Source organism: Hylobates moloch, unplaced genomic scaffold (assembly GCF_009828535.3).
Source record: "Hylobates moloch isolate HMO894 unplaced genomic scaffold, HMol_V3 SCAFFOLD_19, whole genome shotgun sequence".
Taxonomy (NCBI): domain Eukaryota; kingdom Metazoa; phylum Chordata; class Mammalia; order Primates; family Hylobatidae; genus Hylobates; species Hylobates moloch.
In genome coordinates, this window is record NW_026652294.1 from 75,481,121 (window position 1) to 75,496,832 (window position 15,712).

General features: G+C 37.1%; 1 protein-coding gene across 17 annotated transcripts in view; it reads left to right on the forward strand.

Annotated features, from left to right (window-relative positions):
- RFX3 (regulatory factor X3) overlaps positions 1-14,557 on the forward strand; it is a 315,107-nt gene extending 300,550 nt beyond the window's left edge. For 16 of the 17 annotated variants that reach the window (XM_058431608.1, XM_058431617.1, XM_058431606.1 and 13 more), the window contains 2 exons: positions 8,160-8,202; positions 11,766-14,557. In XM_058431608.1, the coding sequence (XP_058287591.1) occupies positions 8,160-8,202; positions 11,766-12,004 (282 nt within the window). In that variant the 3' untranslated portion in view covers positions 12,005-14,557. The remainder of the gene's footprint in view (positions 1-8,159; positions 8,203-11,765) is intronic. The other variant, XR_009211123.1, reaches the window with a different exon arrangement.
- Positions 14,558-15,712: the final 1,155 nt, after the last annotated feature.

Sequence of the window (15,712 nt, forward strand, 5' to 3'; positions counted from 1 at the left end):
AAAATGTATAGAATTTAAGCAAGTTAAAAGGTAACTTCCCAAAGAGATATCTTATTCCAGCCACAAGATAGAAACTATTTCAGAAAAGTTTATAATCATTTGTTCTTTGGGCCTGTGACAGTTTAAAAATCTTCTTTCCCAGAGCAAATGATTCATTCACAGAAGCTGGCAAAATGTATACATATACACATACATATTTTCTCCCTTACATGTGTCTATATAAAGTTACTATCGCTGGCAGAACTGGTCTCCAAGGTACCTGATGACCCTCAAGTGAGTAGTCTTTTCTGGTTAACATTTTCACATATGTGGACTATCTGTTGCTGATGATCACGTTCCCAGGTCAGCAGGAATGCTTCTGGCACTGTGGTGTTTGCCTTGTGTGTTCTGCTGTGTCCACTGCCTGTGGTCACTTCCTCCGTCTGATCGCATGCCAGCACCTTGGCCTCTGACTGCCCGCCTCTGCACAGCATGGATCCTCATGGAACCATTGAGAAGTGCTGACACAGAGGGCCTTCCAAGGTCTTTGGGGCTGCTTGTGGTGCAGCTGGTAGCATGGGTTGGTGCTCATGAAACTGTCCAGAGGATATATCCTCTACCTAGTGTGTACTTTAACATATTCGCTTGGATATAGAGCTTAGGACTGCTCTGGCCCTACTACCCTTCAGTATATTTTGGTTTCCTCAATATTGGTTTCCACTTCTTTCTCTGAATGACTTCCTTGTCAACTTCCTTAACAACGTTCAGCTCTGTGAACCCCATAGACTTTTTAGATGCATGTATGGTTTCAACAGCCTAGACCTTGAAATGCATGCTGTAAACACTTTGAGACTGGTAGGAACTCGTATGTAAAATTAAAAGTCTGTAAATGAAAAATAAAGTACAAATGTACTAGTGGCAAATATATCATAAAAGATGAATTGATTCCTGTATACCACTGTACCCTACCCTTAGTGAGGAACATAAACAAAATTGAGGAAAAAATTACTATGTTCCAAATAGCTTAATCTGGTTGGATGTGTTTCCTCCAATACTAGAAAAAAAAAGTCTTACGGTTTCACTCAAGCAAATGTGATAATTTAAAAAAATAACTTATGTATATGTGATAAGCAGTAGAATGAGCATTAAGATGTCTACATCTTAATCCCTGGAACCTGTGAATATATTAAGTTATAAATGGAACTAAGGTTGCTAATTGGTTGAATTTAAATGGGGAGATTATCCTGGATTATCCAGGTGTGCCCAGTGTAGTTACAACAGTAACTACGTTGTTAGTATGTAGAGTACTACATACTAACATGAAGAGAGAGGTGGAAGAATCTGTGTCAGAGTGATGCAATGTGTGATACTCAACCTGACATCACTGGCTTTGAAAATGGGAGGAGGCCAGAAACGAAGGAATGGTGACAACCTCTAGAAGCTGAAAAAGAGTTAAAAAAATTCTTTTCTAGACACTTCAGAAAGAACCACAACTCTGCCAACACCTTGATTTTAGTGACTGCAAACCCATTTAGAAGTTCTGACCTCCAGAAGGACAAAATAATAAGTTTGTCTTGTTTTTAGCCACTAAGTGTGGTGATTTGTTGCAGCAGCGTTAGGTACGTTACAGTATGAAAGCTATATTCCTCTGAATGAATATTGCTCATTGATGATTTATGGATTATAGGTTCTTCCTCCAGTATATTTTTTTTTTTTTTTGCTTCCACATCTCCTTGCCACACATCTTACTGTCCTTTCTCCATTGATGACCCACCCTGAAAGCCGTCATCATCTGGAACACTCCCTATTTGCTTTTACCTATGGAGAACTTCTATAATACACTCTCTCTTTACATCTTCACCTGCCATCCAAATTGGAGCAAATGTTCCTTTAGGGAAGCTTGCCCCACCTGAATTAATAACACATGTAAACTTTTCTGCAATCTCTTGTCTTGCAAACTTTCATGAAATCTTTTCTGTCGTTCTAGACTTCTTCCGTCTTCATCCACAAATGCATACAATTAAACACCAACTTTGGTCTGTCCCTCTTTGCCTATATATGCAAGTACCCAGCGAAAGTGGAAGAAGATTATTTTTCTAACTCATTTCTGTCTTTAAAAGCTGACTCTTGTTTTTTCGCTTGTGACCTTCATCAGTTGATGCTCATATGCATGAGCTGTCCTCTCTTGAAGGCTCTGGTTCTATATCCTTCCTGTGACCCAAGTCCTTGTATACCTTTCTCAAAGATAAAAATCTTCTGTTCCCTTCACTGTTAATGAGCTGGAGCAGGTCTTCCAGGGTCTTACAAGCTGTTCCTCTAGTCAGGTGTCAGCAAACAGTGGTCCACAGGCCATATCCCGCTCATCATCTGTTTTTGTAAATGAAGTGGTTTGATTTTGGGGTGTGGTGCTTTGGGGTTTTTTTGTTTGTTTGTTTGTTTGTTTTGAGACTGAGTCTTGCTCTGTCACCCAGGCGGGAGTACAGTGGCACAATCACAGTTCCCTGCAGCCTCGACCACCTTGGAGGGTGATCCTCCTACCTTAGCCTCCTGACTAGCTGGGACTACAGGCACGTGCCACCACGCCCAGCTAACTTTTTTGTATTTTTTATAGAGATGGGGTTTTGCCATGTTGCCCAGGCTGGTCTCAAACTCCTGGGCTTAAGCAATCCACACACCTGTGCTTCCCAAAGTGCTAGGATTACAAGCGTAAGCCACTGCCCAGCCTTGTTTTTGTAAAGTTTTATTAGAGCTATGTCACACACATTCATATACCTGTTATCTATGGCTATTTTTGCACTACGGTGGTAGAGTTGAATAACTGTGACAGAGTCCTAATGGACTATAAAGCCAAAAATATTTACCATCTGGTCCCTTACTGAAAAAGTGTGCCAGCCCCTCTTCTAGACCATACAGTTTTGTATTTTGCTGCTATCCGTTTTGTTTTATTTTGTTTTGTGGGTGATAGTTAACATAGTGATATTAGACTTGGACATATAAATAGCGAAAGAGACAGAGAGAGAGGAAGGATGAAAATGTGCCTACCCGTAAATCTGTGGTCTGGATATACTAACAGGGAGATTTTCTGTAAGATGCAATTTTTCTATGTAGCTTTTGGTATCTTTTCAGAGTACTGGGATAGTAGAGTCGGACTGATTCTGCATGGCTGGTCTACAGTTCTTGGGAGATAATGATGATACTTATAAATAATAACAATATTGATAATGGTGATCATTTGTTAAGTGCTTACTGTGTGCCAGGCACTATGCGAAGTACTTTAACTTGGTTCTTTGGAAAGATCCAAATTAACACTATTGGGGAACTTGTTACAGATTTGCTTAAATGATTAGCAAGTGATGGCTGTGCTTACAAAGAATTAATGATACATATAACATAAATGTGATTATGATTAGTCACTAATTCTTTCTCCTCAGGTTGGGGTAAGCTGTTCCAGCAGGGAAGGTGTCCCTAAGGGTGAGGTCTTCATCCCAATCCCCTGAGCTCTTGCCTTCTCTCCTACTTCCGTTCCAGTCTGTTTCTTGGCCCCCACCATGGATCCCCACCTGTTTGCTGTCTAGGCACCCTGACTTCGTCTGCATTGTTTCAGTGCCCAAACATTACAGAACAAGGCTTGCCTGCCTCACTGTGAAAATTCAGCTGTTGCTGAATTGAATGTGCAGCGGTCTCTTCAGTGCCCCTATGGGCTGCATTCTCCCACGCTGAGCCAGGTGCCTTGCATGGTAACCATGCTCAGGGACAGATACTAGGCCTCAAAATCCTGTTCATTAACAATCCAGCTGCCTGGCCACAACCCAGGGTCTCTCAGGGATGCTGCCCGTCGTTGCCCTGACTGTGCTAAACTGTTGCCCACTTATACTTCATGGACATTGCTAGTGTTACACGAATATATGTGCTAACAGACTCTCACTGGCCGCCTTGAGCATGCATTTCCCAGCCTGCTGTTGTCCAGGGAGGTGTTCATTATTTTGACCCTAGTCAGGACCTGGAGGAAATAGTCTATAGGATAGGAAGTGTTTCTTCTCTCAAACAATAGACATGTTTCTCTACTGTCTGTTCTAGTTTCTCTTCGGAATGTTTCCTATTTCTCTCTCTGACTGATGGAATGTGAATTCATGCATTGAAGGCCATATACTTTCTGACTCCAGAGCACTTTTAAAATCCCTTAATTTATATTTCTTCCTCCATGTGTGGGTGTCTCTCTCTGTCTCTCTCTGTTCGCTTCCCCTCCCTCCCCTCCCTCTCTCACCCCACATCCCAGCCCATTTCTCTCTCTCTCTCTCTCTCTCAGATTCTAAACCAAGGAGAATATCTGGTCTGAAATGTAACAACACCATATTTACTACATGACATTAGACAAATCAACTCATTGTTTTCAATAGCTGTAAGACGAAATGTAAACACTTAACTTGCCAAATTCCTAAGTTGTTTTGGTAAGGCTGAAATGAGGAAGTAAATTCATTCATCTGGTAAGTATTTATTCAGCCTTTAATGTGTATCAGGCACTATACCAGGTGGGATACATTTATGAAGAGAACAAATGAACTTTCTTACCCATGGCAGTGACATTTTGGTTGAGAAGACATATATTAGGTGAGGAAACAAAGTAAGTTCTGCAGGTTGTGGTGGGTGCTTTATAGGAAGTGAGCATGATGCGGTGACTGAGAGTGACAGGGATGGTGATACTCAAGATAGGGCTGCCAGGAAAGCCCCTTCAGGGAAGCAATACTGACAGTGTGACACTCGCATTCTGTTTGAGAGAAAGCCTACCGTGTATTGAACTGCAGACACACCTTATAAGTGGTAAGATGTCACGTCAATGAAGAGTAGCCTCCTCTAATCCTTTGTGCAAGAGGAGAAATTACAGAACAGTAAGTTTTCCCAATTTGTGATGCTGTAACTTCATAATAATCGTTATACTTCCTTGTGAGCTTCCTTTTTTTCATCTAAATTGTTTACTGCTGCTTCTTCTTCTGTTTTTTGTTTGTTTGTTTGCTTACTTGCTTGCTTGTTTTTGAGACAGTTTCACTCCTGTTGCCCAGGCTGGAGTACAGTGGCATGATCTCAGCTCACTGCAGCCTTCGCCTCCCAGGTTCAAGTGATTCTTCTGCCTCCGCCACCATGCCCAGCTAATTTTTGTATTTTTAGTGGAGATGGGGTTTCACCATGTTGGTCAGACTGATCTCGAACTTCCGACCTCAGGTGATCCACCCGCCTCAGCCTCCCAAAGTGCTGGGATTACAGGTGTGAGCCACCATGCCTGACCTCTCTTCTGTTTTTGATTTGTGCTGTCCTAATCTTGTCATCTGGCACCTATCTATGGTACTGTTTTCCTTCTGCCTGCTCTCAATCTTCCCTGCCACTGTTCATACCCTTCCTTCCTGCTGCTTGACCTGCTGCATGCCATAAACCCATGCAATTGGTTTCCATTTCTAACACTTGAACCCTATACTTCTAAAACCTTCCCTGAGGTTTCCTAAGCTGCTCATTTTTTCTGCTAACCTACCTATCCTTCAGAATATAGGGCATGTCTGCTACTTACCTCCTGAAGACAGGAATATTTCTAAACTGATCTGACTCGAATTGGCTGGCAGAGTGCCTGGCACGTATAAATCCTCAATAAATATATATTGACGAAATGAGTAAGTGAACTGATTTTGTGGATATCATGCAGCGTATCTATAGGCTTAAAGTGTTTTTTCCTCTGTAACTTTACATCTATTGTCCCCTCACACGTAAAATGCATATAAAAGCCTTTTCCTTTAGCTCTATAGGATAGTAAAATCTTATCACTTCTTCACAGGATTTTTAAAATTTTTAATCTACTCCCTCTATTTGCTGTACATGTGAAACTTTGTCGTTGATCCCAGAGACACCTAGAGGCTTTGACAGTGTCTCTGAGATTCTTTGTACATTGTCCCCCATAGTGCATAATGACAAGCCTCGGAATTTAGTATGTAACTGGATTTTTGCTAATGAAAATAACAATCACTGAGATTTCAGCTGTTTTGGTTTCTGTTTTCAGCCTCTGAATTATCAAATGTATTATTCATATTAAGTAGAAACATCTAAGGAAAATCTTTGTATTAAGGAAGTTGTCATGTTTTCAGTTAAGTAACAACTAAGTGCAATGTTTCTTTTGAAGAGAATTTTCAAGTATGTCCAGAGTTTGGTTTTAGACACTTTGTGTGATATTATTGATCAGCAATAGCAATAATAACTTAACTACAAGCAACTTTCAGAGACTTTTCAACAGCAAATAGAATACTCACTTTTTATCACTATAAAGGTATGTTTAGAATCATCACTGCCAACTCCTTTCAAGAACTTAAGTGTTAAGTATTTCCTTAAATCTATATCTCCTTGTGTTATGTCAGTTAGTAATAACTTTTAAATGATCCCTCAGTTTTGAACATTCTCTGTTTTTAGTTCTAAAATATTTAAATAATACCAAAAATTGATGAAGAATCCCTTTGGGTTTTTGTTGTTTAGATTATATTCTTTAATTCAAGAAAACCCACATAATTTACACTGGATTTTTATTTAGACTTATACAAAGACCTGACCTATGTGATCAAGAACAACTTCAAAACTTCAGTATTTATGATTTATATTTGTTGTCCCGTGGGATGTGTTAGATTGGTACAAAAGTAATAGCGGTTTTTTCCATTACTTTTAATAACTCTAAAAAATAACTCTAAAACAGTGGGTCAGACTTGCAAATAAACATACTAATAATTACATTTCTAGGAGGCCCCTGTCTCCTTCAAAGTAGTCACCTAGGAAGGCTACACATTTGTTCCAGTAATGCCGCTATGGCTTAAAAATGTTGTGGAATGCCTCTGAAATGCTAAGAAATAAAGGTAAAATGACATTATTTTAAGTAACCTGAATTGTGGCAGAGGTGAATTTAATTTTGTTGAGTAGTCAAATCATCCCAGGACCAAGTGCAGTAAATAAAATCTGGAGTGTTGTTTGGAGCCATAGTTGGATGTAAAATAACAAGATGGGCTTTCCTAATGATGCATAAACTAACTCTTGAAATTGTCAAAGAGGGATTCCAGAACCCTGGACCTTGGAATAAATGTATAAGCTCCCAAGGTAGCTACATGAAGAACAGTACTTGTCTAGGTAAGGAAAAAAATATGTGTATGTTTGCAAAATAAGATCAGTTTTATTACTTTATAGACAAACCTTGTAGATGAAAAAAATACTCCTATCATGGAACTCTTTATAAGCAAACTTCCGAATGTAAGTAGAGTTTCTGCCTCATCCTTTCTAAGCCTGTTGAGAAATCTGAATTTCTAATAATGACTTATTACCTTAAAAAAGTAATGTTTACTGTTTTAAAAGTAGATGTTTGCAGTTTCTCTTCACCTTTTCTTGATTAGCTTTGTTACCCTATTCAATTTTTATTTCAGTGTATCCATCTTTGTTCACCCGGAGATTCTCAAAATGTGTTTTCTCATTGTAAAATTATCAAACTATTGAACTAAAAGTTAGAAAATAATGTCTAAGCTGAAGGCTATTAATTGTTCTATATTGTTTCAAGCTCTTTTTGTTGGGATTAGTAATGATCAGATGCCTTTTTTTTTAAAGAGAGACTCTATTATCTGACAGAAGTCTCAAATTAAAGATTTTGTAAAAACAAATACCCTCAGTTTTGGAGTTTCTATTATATTTTCATTTTTACTAATAAAAGCTTTAAAAATAGAGTTCAGCCAAACTGCTGGATATTGTTTCTCTTATGTAGAGACTTCCAGGTGGACTCATCAGCCAAGCATGTGAGGTGGAGCTGATGTGTCCTACTTGATTAGGGCTTTTCCAAATTCATTTTGCCCCATCGGTCTTCATCCAAGTCATCCAGGCCCCTATTTCTTCATTGCTGAGTTGAAATAATAAAAGGTAAAATGGAGCAAGGAAAGCAGAGAAAATTGTTATCCTTCTGCAAAGAGGCTAAGACAGCTAAATTGTGACATAATTTAAACTGTTCAAATTTGACGAGTTTGATTGGAAAATTATGTGATCCATGTAATTAGAGATCAAAATGGCCACTAGTTTACAGTTTTAAAGAGTCATAGATTGGCATTTTTACCACAGACTGATAGAATATTATTTTTTTCTACCCTATATTAACTATTGAACAAATGACTATTGTTTTGCAGTTTGGTGATTTAAATGCCGTGTCTCCTGGAAATCTGGATAAAGGTAAGAATCGAAAATAATGTACATTTTAAGAACTTTTATTTACCAATAAATTCTCTTAGAGGAAAATACAGTATATGTTTACAACACTCTGATTTTGTGGAAGTGACATCCAAATCCTAGATAAATAGGAAACTCCTGTCTTTTCATTATTTCTCCATTTTTCCCCATCCCTATGCCTTCTACATATGAAGTATATTAAATGCAGATAATTGAATTTAAATGTAGTTATAAAGTTCTTTATACTTTTTGCCTGAAGTTCATTACAAGCAACAAGAAATTATTTCTGACCATGGCTAGAGTCCTGGAGATAAGTGATAAAATTGGATGAAACATTTTTATTCAATGCCCACCAGGCAAGAAAAAAGATTCCTCGGCTCACCTACCTCACGAATTCATACTTGTGTGTAGCAAAAGAACTCAGAGATAGCAGTGAGGTTTACTGTAAATGCAAAATTAGTAGTGGTATAGATGAAGAAGGTAACATATATACTTCTGAAATCTTAATACCAGCATTGCCACTCTAATATACAGTATAATGTGATAGCATGATATATATTTCTGAAGAACCTCAGGATCAACAAAACCACACAATAAAAAAAGTAAGGTGGACTTAGCGGGAGATAGAATGGGGGTAGAGCACACAAATCTTACCCACCTTTATAAGCAGAGCAGAAGCAAAACAATACTGATAAAAATACCAGTGCAATTTTTAAAAGCAAGTAAATTTTCTATTAAACACTACAAGAAACAGCTCTTTCTTTTAAAAGGTGGCAGAGGGTGGGAGGTCTCTTGAGGTTTTAAAAAATTGTTATGGTTATTGACTATCGGCATCAAGTACAAAATGCACAAAAACTGGGGAGAACTATGCACTTAGCCCTTCCAGGCCAGAGCCACTGGGGAAAATGAGGTGAAAGGAAGTACGTGGAGAAGTCTGTAAGGAGGTTCAGTGCTGTTTGCCAAAGTGTGCAATATTAAGGTATTCAGTACACTAGCAATGCAGGGAAATTAGAAAATTATAGCCAAAAAAAATGTTGCTACAAATATATACTCTATAGGATTAACCAAATAACCCTTAGAAAAATAAGTCAATGATGATATTAGTTAGTAATTTTAGAGCAAGAAAGGTGGTAATTGATACGCATGTCCCACATAAAGCAACACTGATGATATACTCACACCAAAGCCTCATAACCCAAATTTCGGGATTTCATCCCAGGGTGTCCAGAAGGACAGTAGAGTTTTACTGCTCAGTCAGAGACTGAATTCCAGCCAGGCTTCTTCACACAGTGCTGAACCACAGTCTTCTGTAAACTCCTGTAGCACCTAATTTTAGTTTTTATGCACCAAATTTCCATAACCTGAAGTAGGTTCCTAGAAAGTGTCGAGTTTTTATAGAAGCATAAAATGTCTACAGAATTACATTCCTTTGTCCTTAGGACCTGGAGAACGGGCTTGCTTTTATAAGTTGCTTTGTAGGTTCTCCAAAGGAAACCTGTCACCCAGAGATAGACCTAAGCAAAGCCTACCTGGCACACTTAAGTTTGTCCAGTCCGTTATCTCACTACCCTTTCCATCCACAACAAAACAGACAGAGGGACTTTCCTCACTTTGTCTCCACTGCCTTCCCTGCCTGAAAATGAGTCTTTGTCTTTTCAGTGCTCCCTTTTTTATTATTTTGACACTAATTTCTTAGGCACAGGGAAGTCTGTGGACAGGGAGCAGAGAAGCAATGTGACTTGTCCTCACCTGCTGGATGTGGCCACGCTGGTCCCATTTACCCCCAGACCTCTTGATGGCTCTTGAGATAGAGCCAGATGGGCATACTCAGTGCCTAAAGATTGAATGTGAAATCCTAGGAGGTTTTGAGGGCTTCTTCCACAAAATGAGAATTCTTGTTCTTGATAATAAAAGGGATATTTGCTCCGTAGAAAAATTTCAAATAATACAGAGAATTAGAAACTATAGAAAGTGAAGCTTTATTATCACAACCATAAGAGACTGCCACCATGAAGAGTTTGTGTTAACATCCTTATAGACATTTTTGTTTTATGTATGAAAACATGAAAAACCAAAACATATCATGCAAACGTGTTTCAAGTATACCGTCTTGATGAAGTAAATGTCTGCAAAAGGTATCCCTCCCCCTGTAGCCCTTCAACCCTTTGAATATACTTGTTTTGACACACTCAAATATTATCATTAAGTTGATTTTCCAGAGGCAAAAATATAAGTTGATAAAGCAGGTGGGCCAAGATGTCTTTTGCCTCATCTAAGGGCACTTCTTTGTTTTATTGGTCACTAATGCATGACACACATTTCTAGGTAATTCATGTTAATCTCCACCTGTTTAATCATAAATTGCCATTTCTCAGACCTTGCTCCTGGTGGCTGTACCCTGTACAACCATGTATGGAAGCCGTTTTACCTGTCACTGCTTTTTTCTAGAACAAACTTTGCCCCAATCATAATGAAATAAGAAAAGTCAAGGGGCCTTGTTTATAGATACAGCTGCATTAGCAGAGATTTTTGCTGTGGGTGTCTGCCAAATGGTAAAGCTAAAATCTTACTGCTTACAAAGAATCCAACTTAATCTGACTAAAGAGATACTTGTTGCACATTCATTGCATGTGACATGCCATGAAACAGTAGAGAATGGAGACCTGACTCTGTTTATCCAAGCCACTGTAATTATCCCTCATGAAGAGGTATTCTGAGGAGACTCTTGCACAATAGTAAAGCTGTATATGTGCATTTTCTCTCTCTAATGTACTCTTGAATTTTAACAGTGCATACTGGAAAAAATTAAATGGCGTTCTATTATAATAATGCTTTAATTAATATAAAATGTATTACAATTTGGGGGCAACAGTGACTATATAATACATTTAATTTCCAGAAATGAATACCAGCTATTAACAGTATCAGTTTCCAAGAATGGAAATCCATTGCACATTTTTAATCTGATACTACTGCCTCAGCCTTAATAATTTTTATAAGAAAAATTAAGGGTTCATTTAATACTGTGACCATCTATAACACTGATGAGTGCCAGAAAGTCTTACAGCAGCCTCTGTTTATACATGGAATAGTAATATTAAAAATCAACATAGGTCTTACTCACATCAATGCTAGCATGGATAAAATTTATATTTAGTGTAGATTTTTGGAGGAAACAAACCTTTTTTTGTGTTTGCGTTTTCAGCTCAGTACATTCCCCAAAAGCCAGCATAACATACCAGTGACTATTATGACACAAATTATACCATTATTTAATATAGACACTTAGGGAAATTCCAAAGGCCTTTTTTAAAAAAGTTAACGAAGTATCAATCACAGATTGCCAAAAGTAAATTAATCTCACTATGTTTGAAAGAATTATAGATGCATCAGTACAGCATTGATATGAAATAAAATCTGATGAAAAGAAAGCCTCTAAGCTTTGTTTCCTGAGAAGAGCTAAGATGTTGCTTTCTTAATGTCCTGTATTAAAGTGTTTCTAAAGCACGTGTTGATTGCTATTTTCTAATTTGTCTTTGATAATAGTCTTGGTATTATTTGTGCAGATGAAGGCAGTGAAGTAGAAAGTGAAATGGATGAAGAACTGGATGACTCTTCAGAACCTCAAGCCAAAAGAGAGAAAACAGAGCTGAGCCAGGCGTTTCCAGTGGGCTGCATGCAGCCTGTTCTCGAGACTGGCGTGCAACCAAGCCTCCTGAATCCAATTCACAGCGAGCACATTGTCACAAGTACTCAGACTATCAGACAGTGCAGCGCTACAGGAAATACCTACACTGCAGTCTAAAGAATATTAAAGCGTATTTTTCCAGCTTACATTAACCCTGTTGATATTGGGCTTAAGCTGAAAATTTAATAAGCCTGAAGGTCGACTGTTGTCAAATTCTATCTGTGCTGAACATTAACTTTTTGGAGTTGTGAAATGGAATGGGTGTATGTATTTTGCCAGATCTTTTTTTTTTTTCTTAACGTAAACAAATTATTTGCCTCTTAATAATGAATTTTTTCCCTTAGTTTCAGGTGTCAAGAAGGATTTTTACAACACTTAATGTCAATGTTTTGTTTTCTTATAATTAAAAAGTAATTTACATTTTTTGTAGCTTAAAATATTTTATTGTTGATTGTTAGTCTTGGTGTATGATTTCATGTGTAAGTTTTTTAATTAGATGCACTTCTGTGAAATATCAAAAGAAACGTTTTTTTGATTTACACTGGAGGCATGCCCATTTGGCAGCAGATGCATCAAATTTGCTTTTGAAAGGTGCTTTTCATTGGACAGAACCATAAGACACTATTTTGATAACATTTTGAGTACGGAGAGAGAATACAGAGCATTTTTATCATAGTGCTAGAGGGTTTGGAAGGTCATCTATTTTTCTCTGAGGAAAAATTGAGCTGTACATTTATCAGTTCAGAGTAAATGACAGACTTGCAAGAGATTATGCTAATATGTACATAATTTGTGTACATAATTATTAAACCATGTTAACAATGCAAGCTTCCGTTAAACATTGAATTTTAACTATTATTTGCATACCAATTCCTCTGTTTAAAGACTACTGATTCTGTATTTGGGACCACTGCACAGATGCATTCTGCTGTTAAGTGGGGGCTGTTATAGTTTGATACTGAAGCAGAAAAAAATGACTTGACTTTTTTTTTAAGTGTACATGCTACTTATGCTGAGCTGGACATACAGGAAACCATTCCATTTGGATGACTTTCTTTTATTCCAGGTCTTTTTCCTAATAGTAGTTCAATATGCTGCTATTACAAACGAGAATTTATAGAATGCAAGGAATGTAGCAACCTACATAACGTTATTTCCTTCAAAACTATTTCCTGGTTTCTAAAGTATGTGGATTTAAATTGTAAACAGAACCTGAAGGCAGTGTAACTGGCACACCTCACTGTTACTTATCCCCAATTCTGTAGGATTTGGATAGGTGGCTGGATGGACCATTGCCATTGAAGAATGTACATCAGGGATCATCGTACCTCGGCTATTACATGGTGCCTTAAAACAGAACTGAAGCTAAGGTTTAGTAAGGTTTATTTTGTTCATGTGACTAACTCTTCAATCCATTTGACAAAGTGTGCCTGTCATTTTCAGATTCCCGAAGTAAGGACAGGTGACATGTTCTTCAAAGGAAATTTAGGGAAAACAAAGCAAAACAAAAAGACAAAAATCAGTTTCCGTCTTTGAGTGACCGTGGATCTATTTTTTATTCTTAGAGCTGAATATTACTTGATTACAAATCAGATTGCTTAAGGGTGTGGAATAGCAGGCTAGTTTTAATACCAGCTTGTTACATAAAATCATATATGTTTTAGACCATTCTTATTTAGTTACAATTTTAGAAAGTTAACAAAGTAAGCAGGTACTTATCGAAGTGCATCTTTTCAGTCTAAATGTTTGTCTGTGTGTCTGGGTGCTGGTGTGTCCACACGCACACATGAGTGCCCATGGGGCAGGAGTCTGCTATAAAGTCAGAAGGTGAGATCCTAGAGAGTTACACCCAGCCCCATTTTAATTTGCATGAAAAGCCAAGGTTCTTTTAAGCACTCAAATTATTTAATGCTTAAAACACAAGAAAGGCACATCTGTTCATTTAAATAGTTGTAAAAAACTAATCAGCAAAAATAAATAGATAAGAAAGCCAAAAACAAGGAAAGCACAAAATGATTGACAGATTATCAAATGAGGCCTATATTAAACCCAAGATGTTTATCTTCCCATTGGTATTGGGGTAAGGGGGGTGGGGGGTTGGAAAGAAGAGGTGAGCCAGTCTGTAAAGTGAGAAATACCAAATGGCTCATCAGGTAATACACACTGTATTTAAGCTGTTGTTGCTTGATTGCCTCAGACTACTCAAGTAACATCAACAACATTTCTTAAGTAAAATTTAAATATTTTAGATGTAATTTTAAAAACTGATCCAAATTTTTTATTATACAGCTCACTCATATATTTGAAAGTCTTCACTAGCATAGTAGCATCACCTTCATCTAAATATCATTTAAATTACTGTCCCCCTTTTTCCTCCCAAAAAGACAATGGATTTGTACCAAAACACACACAAAAAAGGCAAACAAAACATGGTGAGCTGCAAGAGTTCATCCATCTACTTCACTGTGCATAGGAAGTGTTTACAGGTAAAATTAAAATCAAAAATTGAAAAAACACTCTTCATTTTGGCTCTCCTTTCTGAATTTTTTCAGTTTCCTGTCTCTACCCGCCATCCTTTGAGTGATACTATATCTGTATTGGACCAAATGTATTTACTGGTTTCATTTTGTCTATTGAATGACTTTAAATGTATTTATTATCATTGTTTAATGTTGGATATATTTGTATCATTACAGGAATCTGATAATTATGGGCAAATTTAGATTGATGAGGCTTAGGGATCAGGGATGCTCCAGGATTCAACATTTCTTCCAATTGTTCATGGTTTGTTCTAAATTAGGACAGATTAAGAACTAATAAACATTATTACGTTTGAACTTGACTCAATAACAATATTATGATCTCCTTTATGAATATTTAGGAATATTCTTTGTGACTAGTGTAAGTAGTTGGGATCAAAACATAAAAAGAAGACCTATGGTTTATGCTACTTGTAGTTATTTGTAGTTCACAGTAAAACATGCACACACATGCACACAAACATTTTCATCAATTTCCAATTTGAATTGTGAAAAATAGATGAGAAAATAAAAACAATTTTGACATTTGAGCAAATTGAGCAATCACATTTATTGCATTTATTTCCATTTTTCCCTTTTTTCATTCATTGAAACTGTGGGTTTTCTAAATAATATTAGACACTAACACTCTTAACATATTTATTCACAAATGACACAAGTACACATTTTAAGACTTCTTTGTATTTCTTGCAGTTATAACCAATAACTAGTCATGAAATATACCTACATAAACCAAGTGCTACACTTTCAGTGAGGAAGAATGTAAGGAAGGTATGTTGACTGTTTTTAAGTTTCAGAAAAGATATTTTCATATGATAGGATTGAGTATCATGGGTATAGTTTGATCTTGACATATAGTTTGAAAATCATACTCAAAAGATTTGCATTCATGAAACCAGTGAACAATAGGGTGGAATGGATGAACCATCTCCTTGGAAGACAGGGCCCAATTTTCCATTTTTTCTTTGGCTATCAAGTTGCTAGTCACTTATTCAGGATTTTCATCCAAACTGTTTGGACTGACTGTATAAGTCTTACTGCCTTTTCAGAAATCTGCTCTCCTTTGTGTGATTTTTCTTGTACTGTATAGCACGGTTTATGCACCTCTCTTTAGATGGTGTACTTTAAAAACAAAAGTAAAATTTAGAAAATGGTTTTAACACTGCATACCTAAAATTAGTAGTGTGCAGCATTGACTGCCTTTGATTTGTAGTAGACAAGTAAAAATGAATACATTCTTGTAGAATGCTGTAAAAGTCATTCAGGAATGAATACGGTTTTAGTG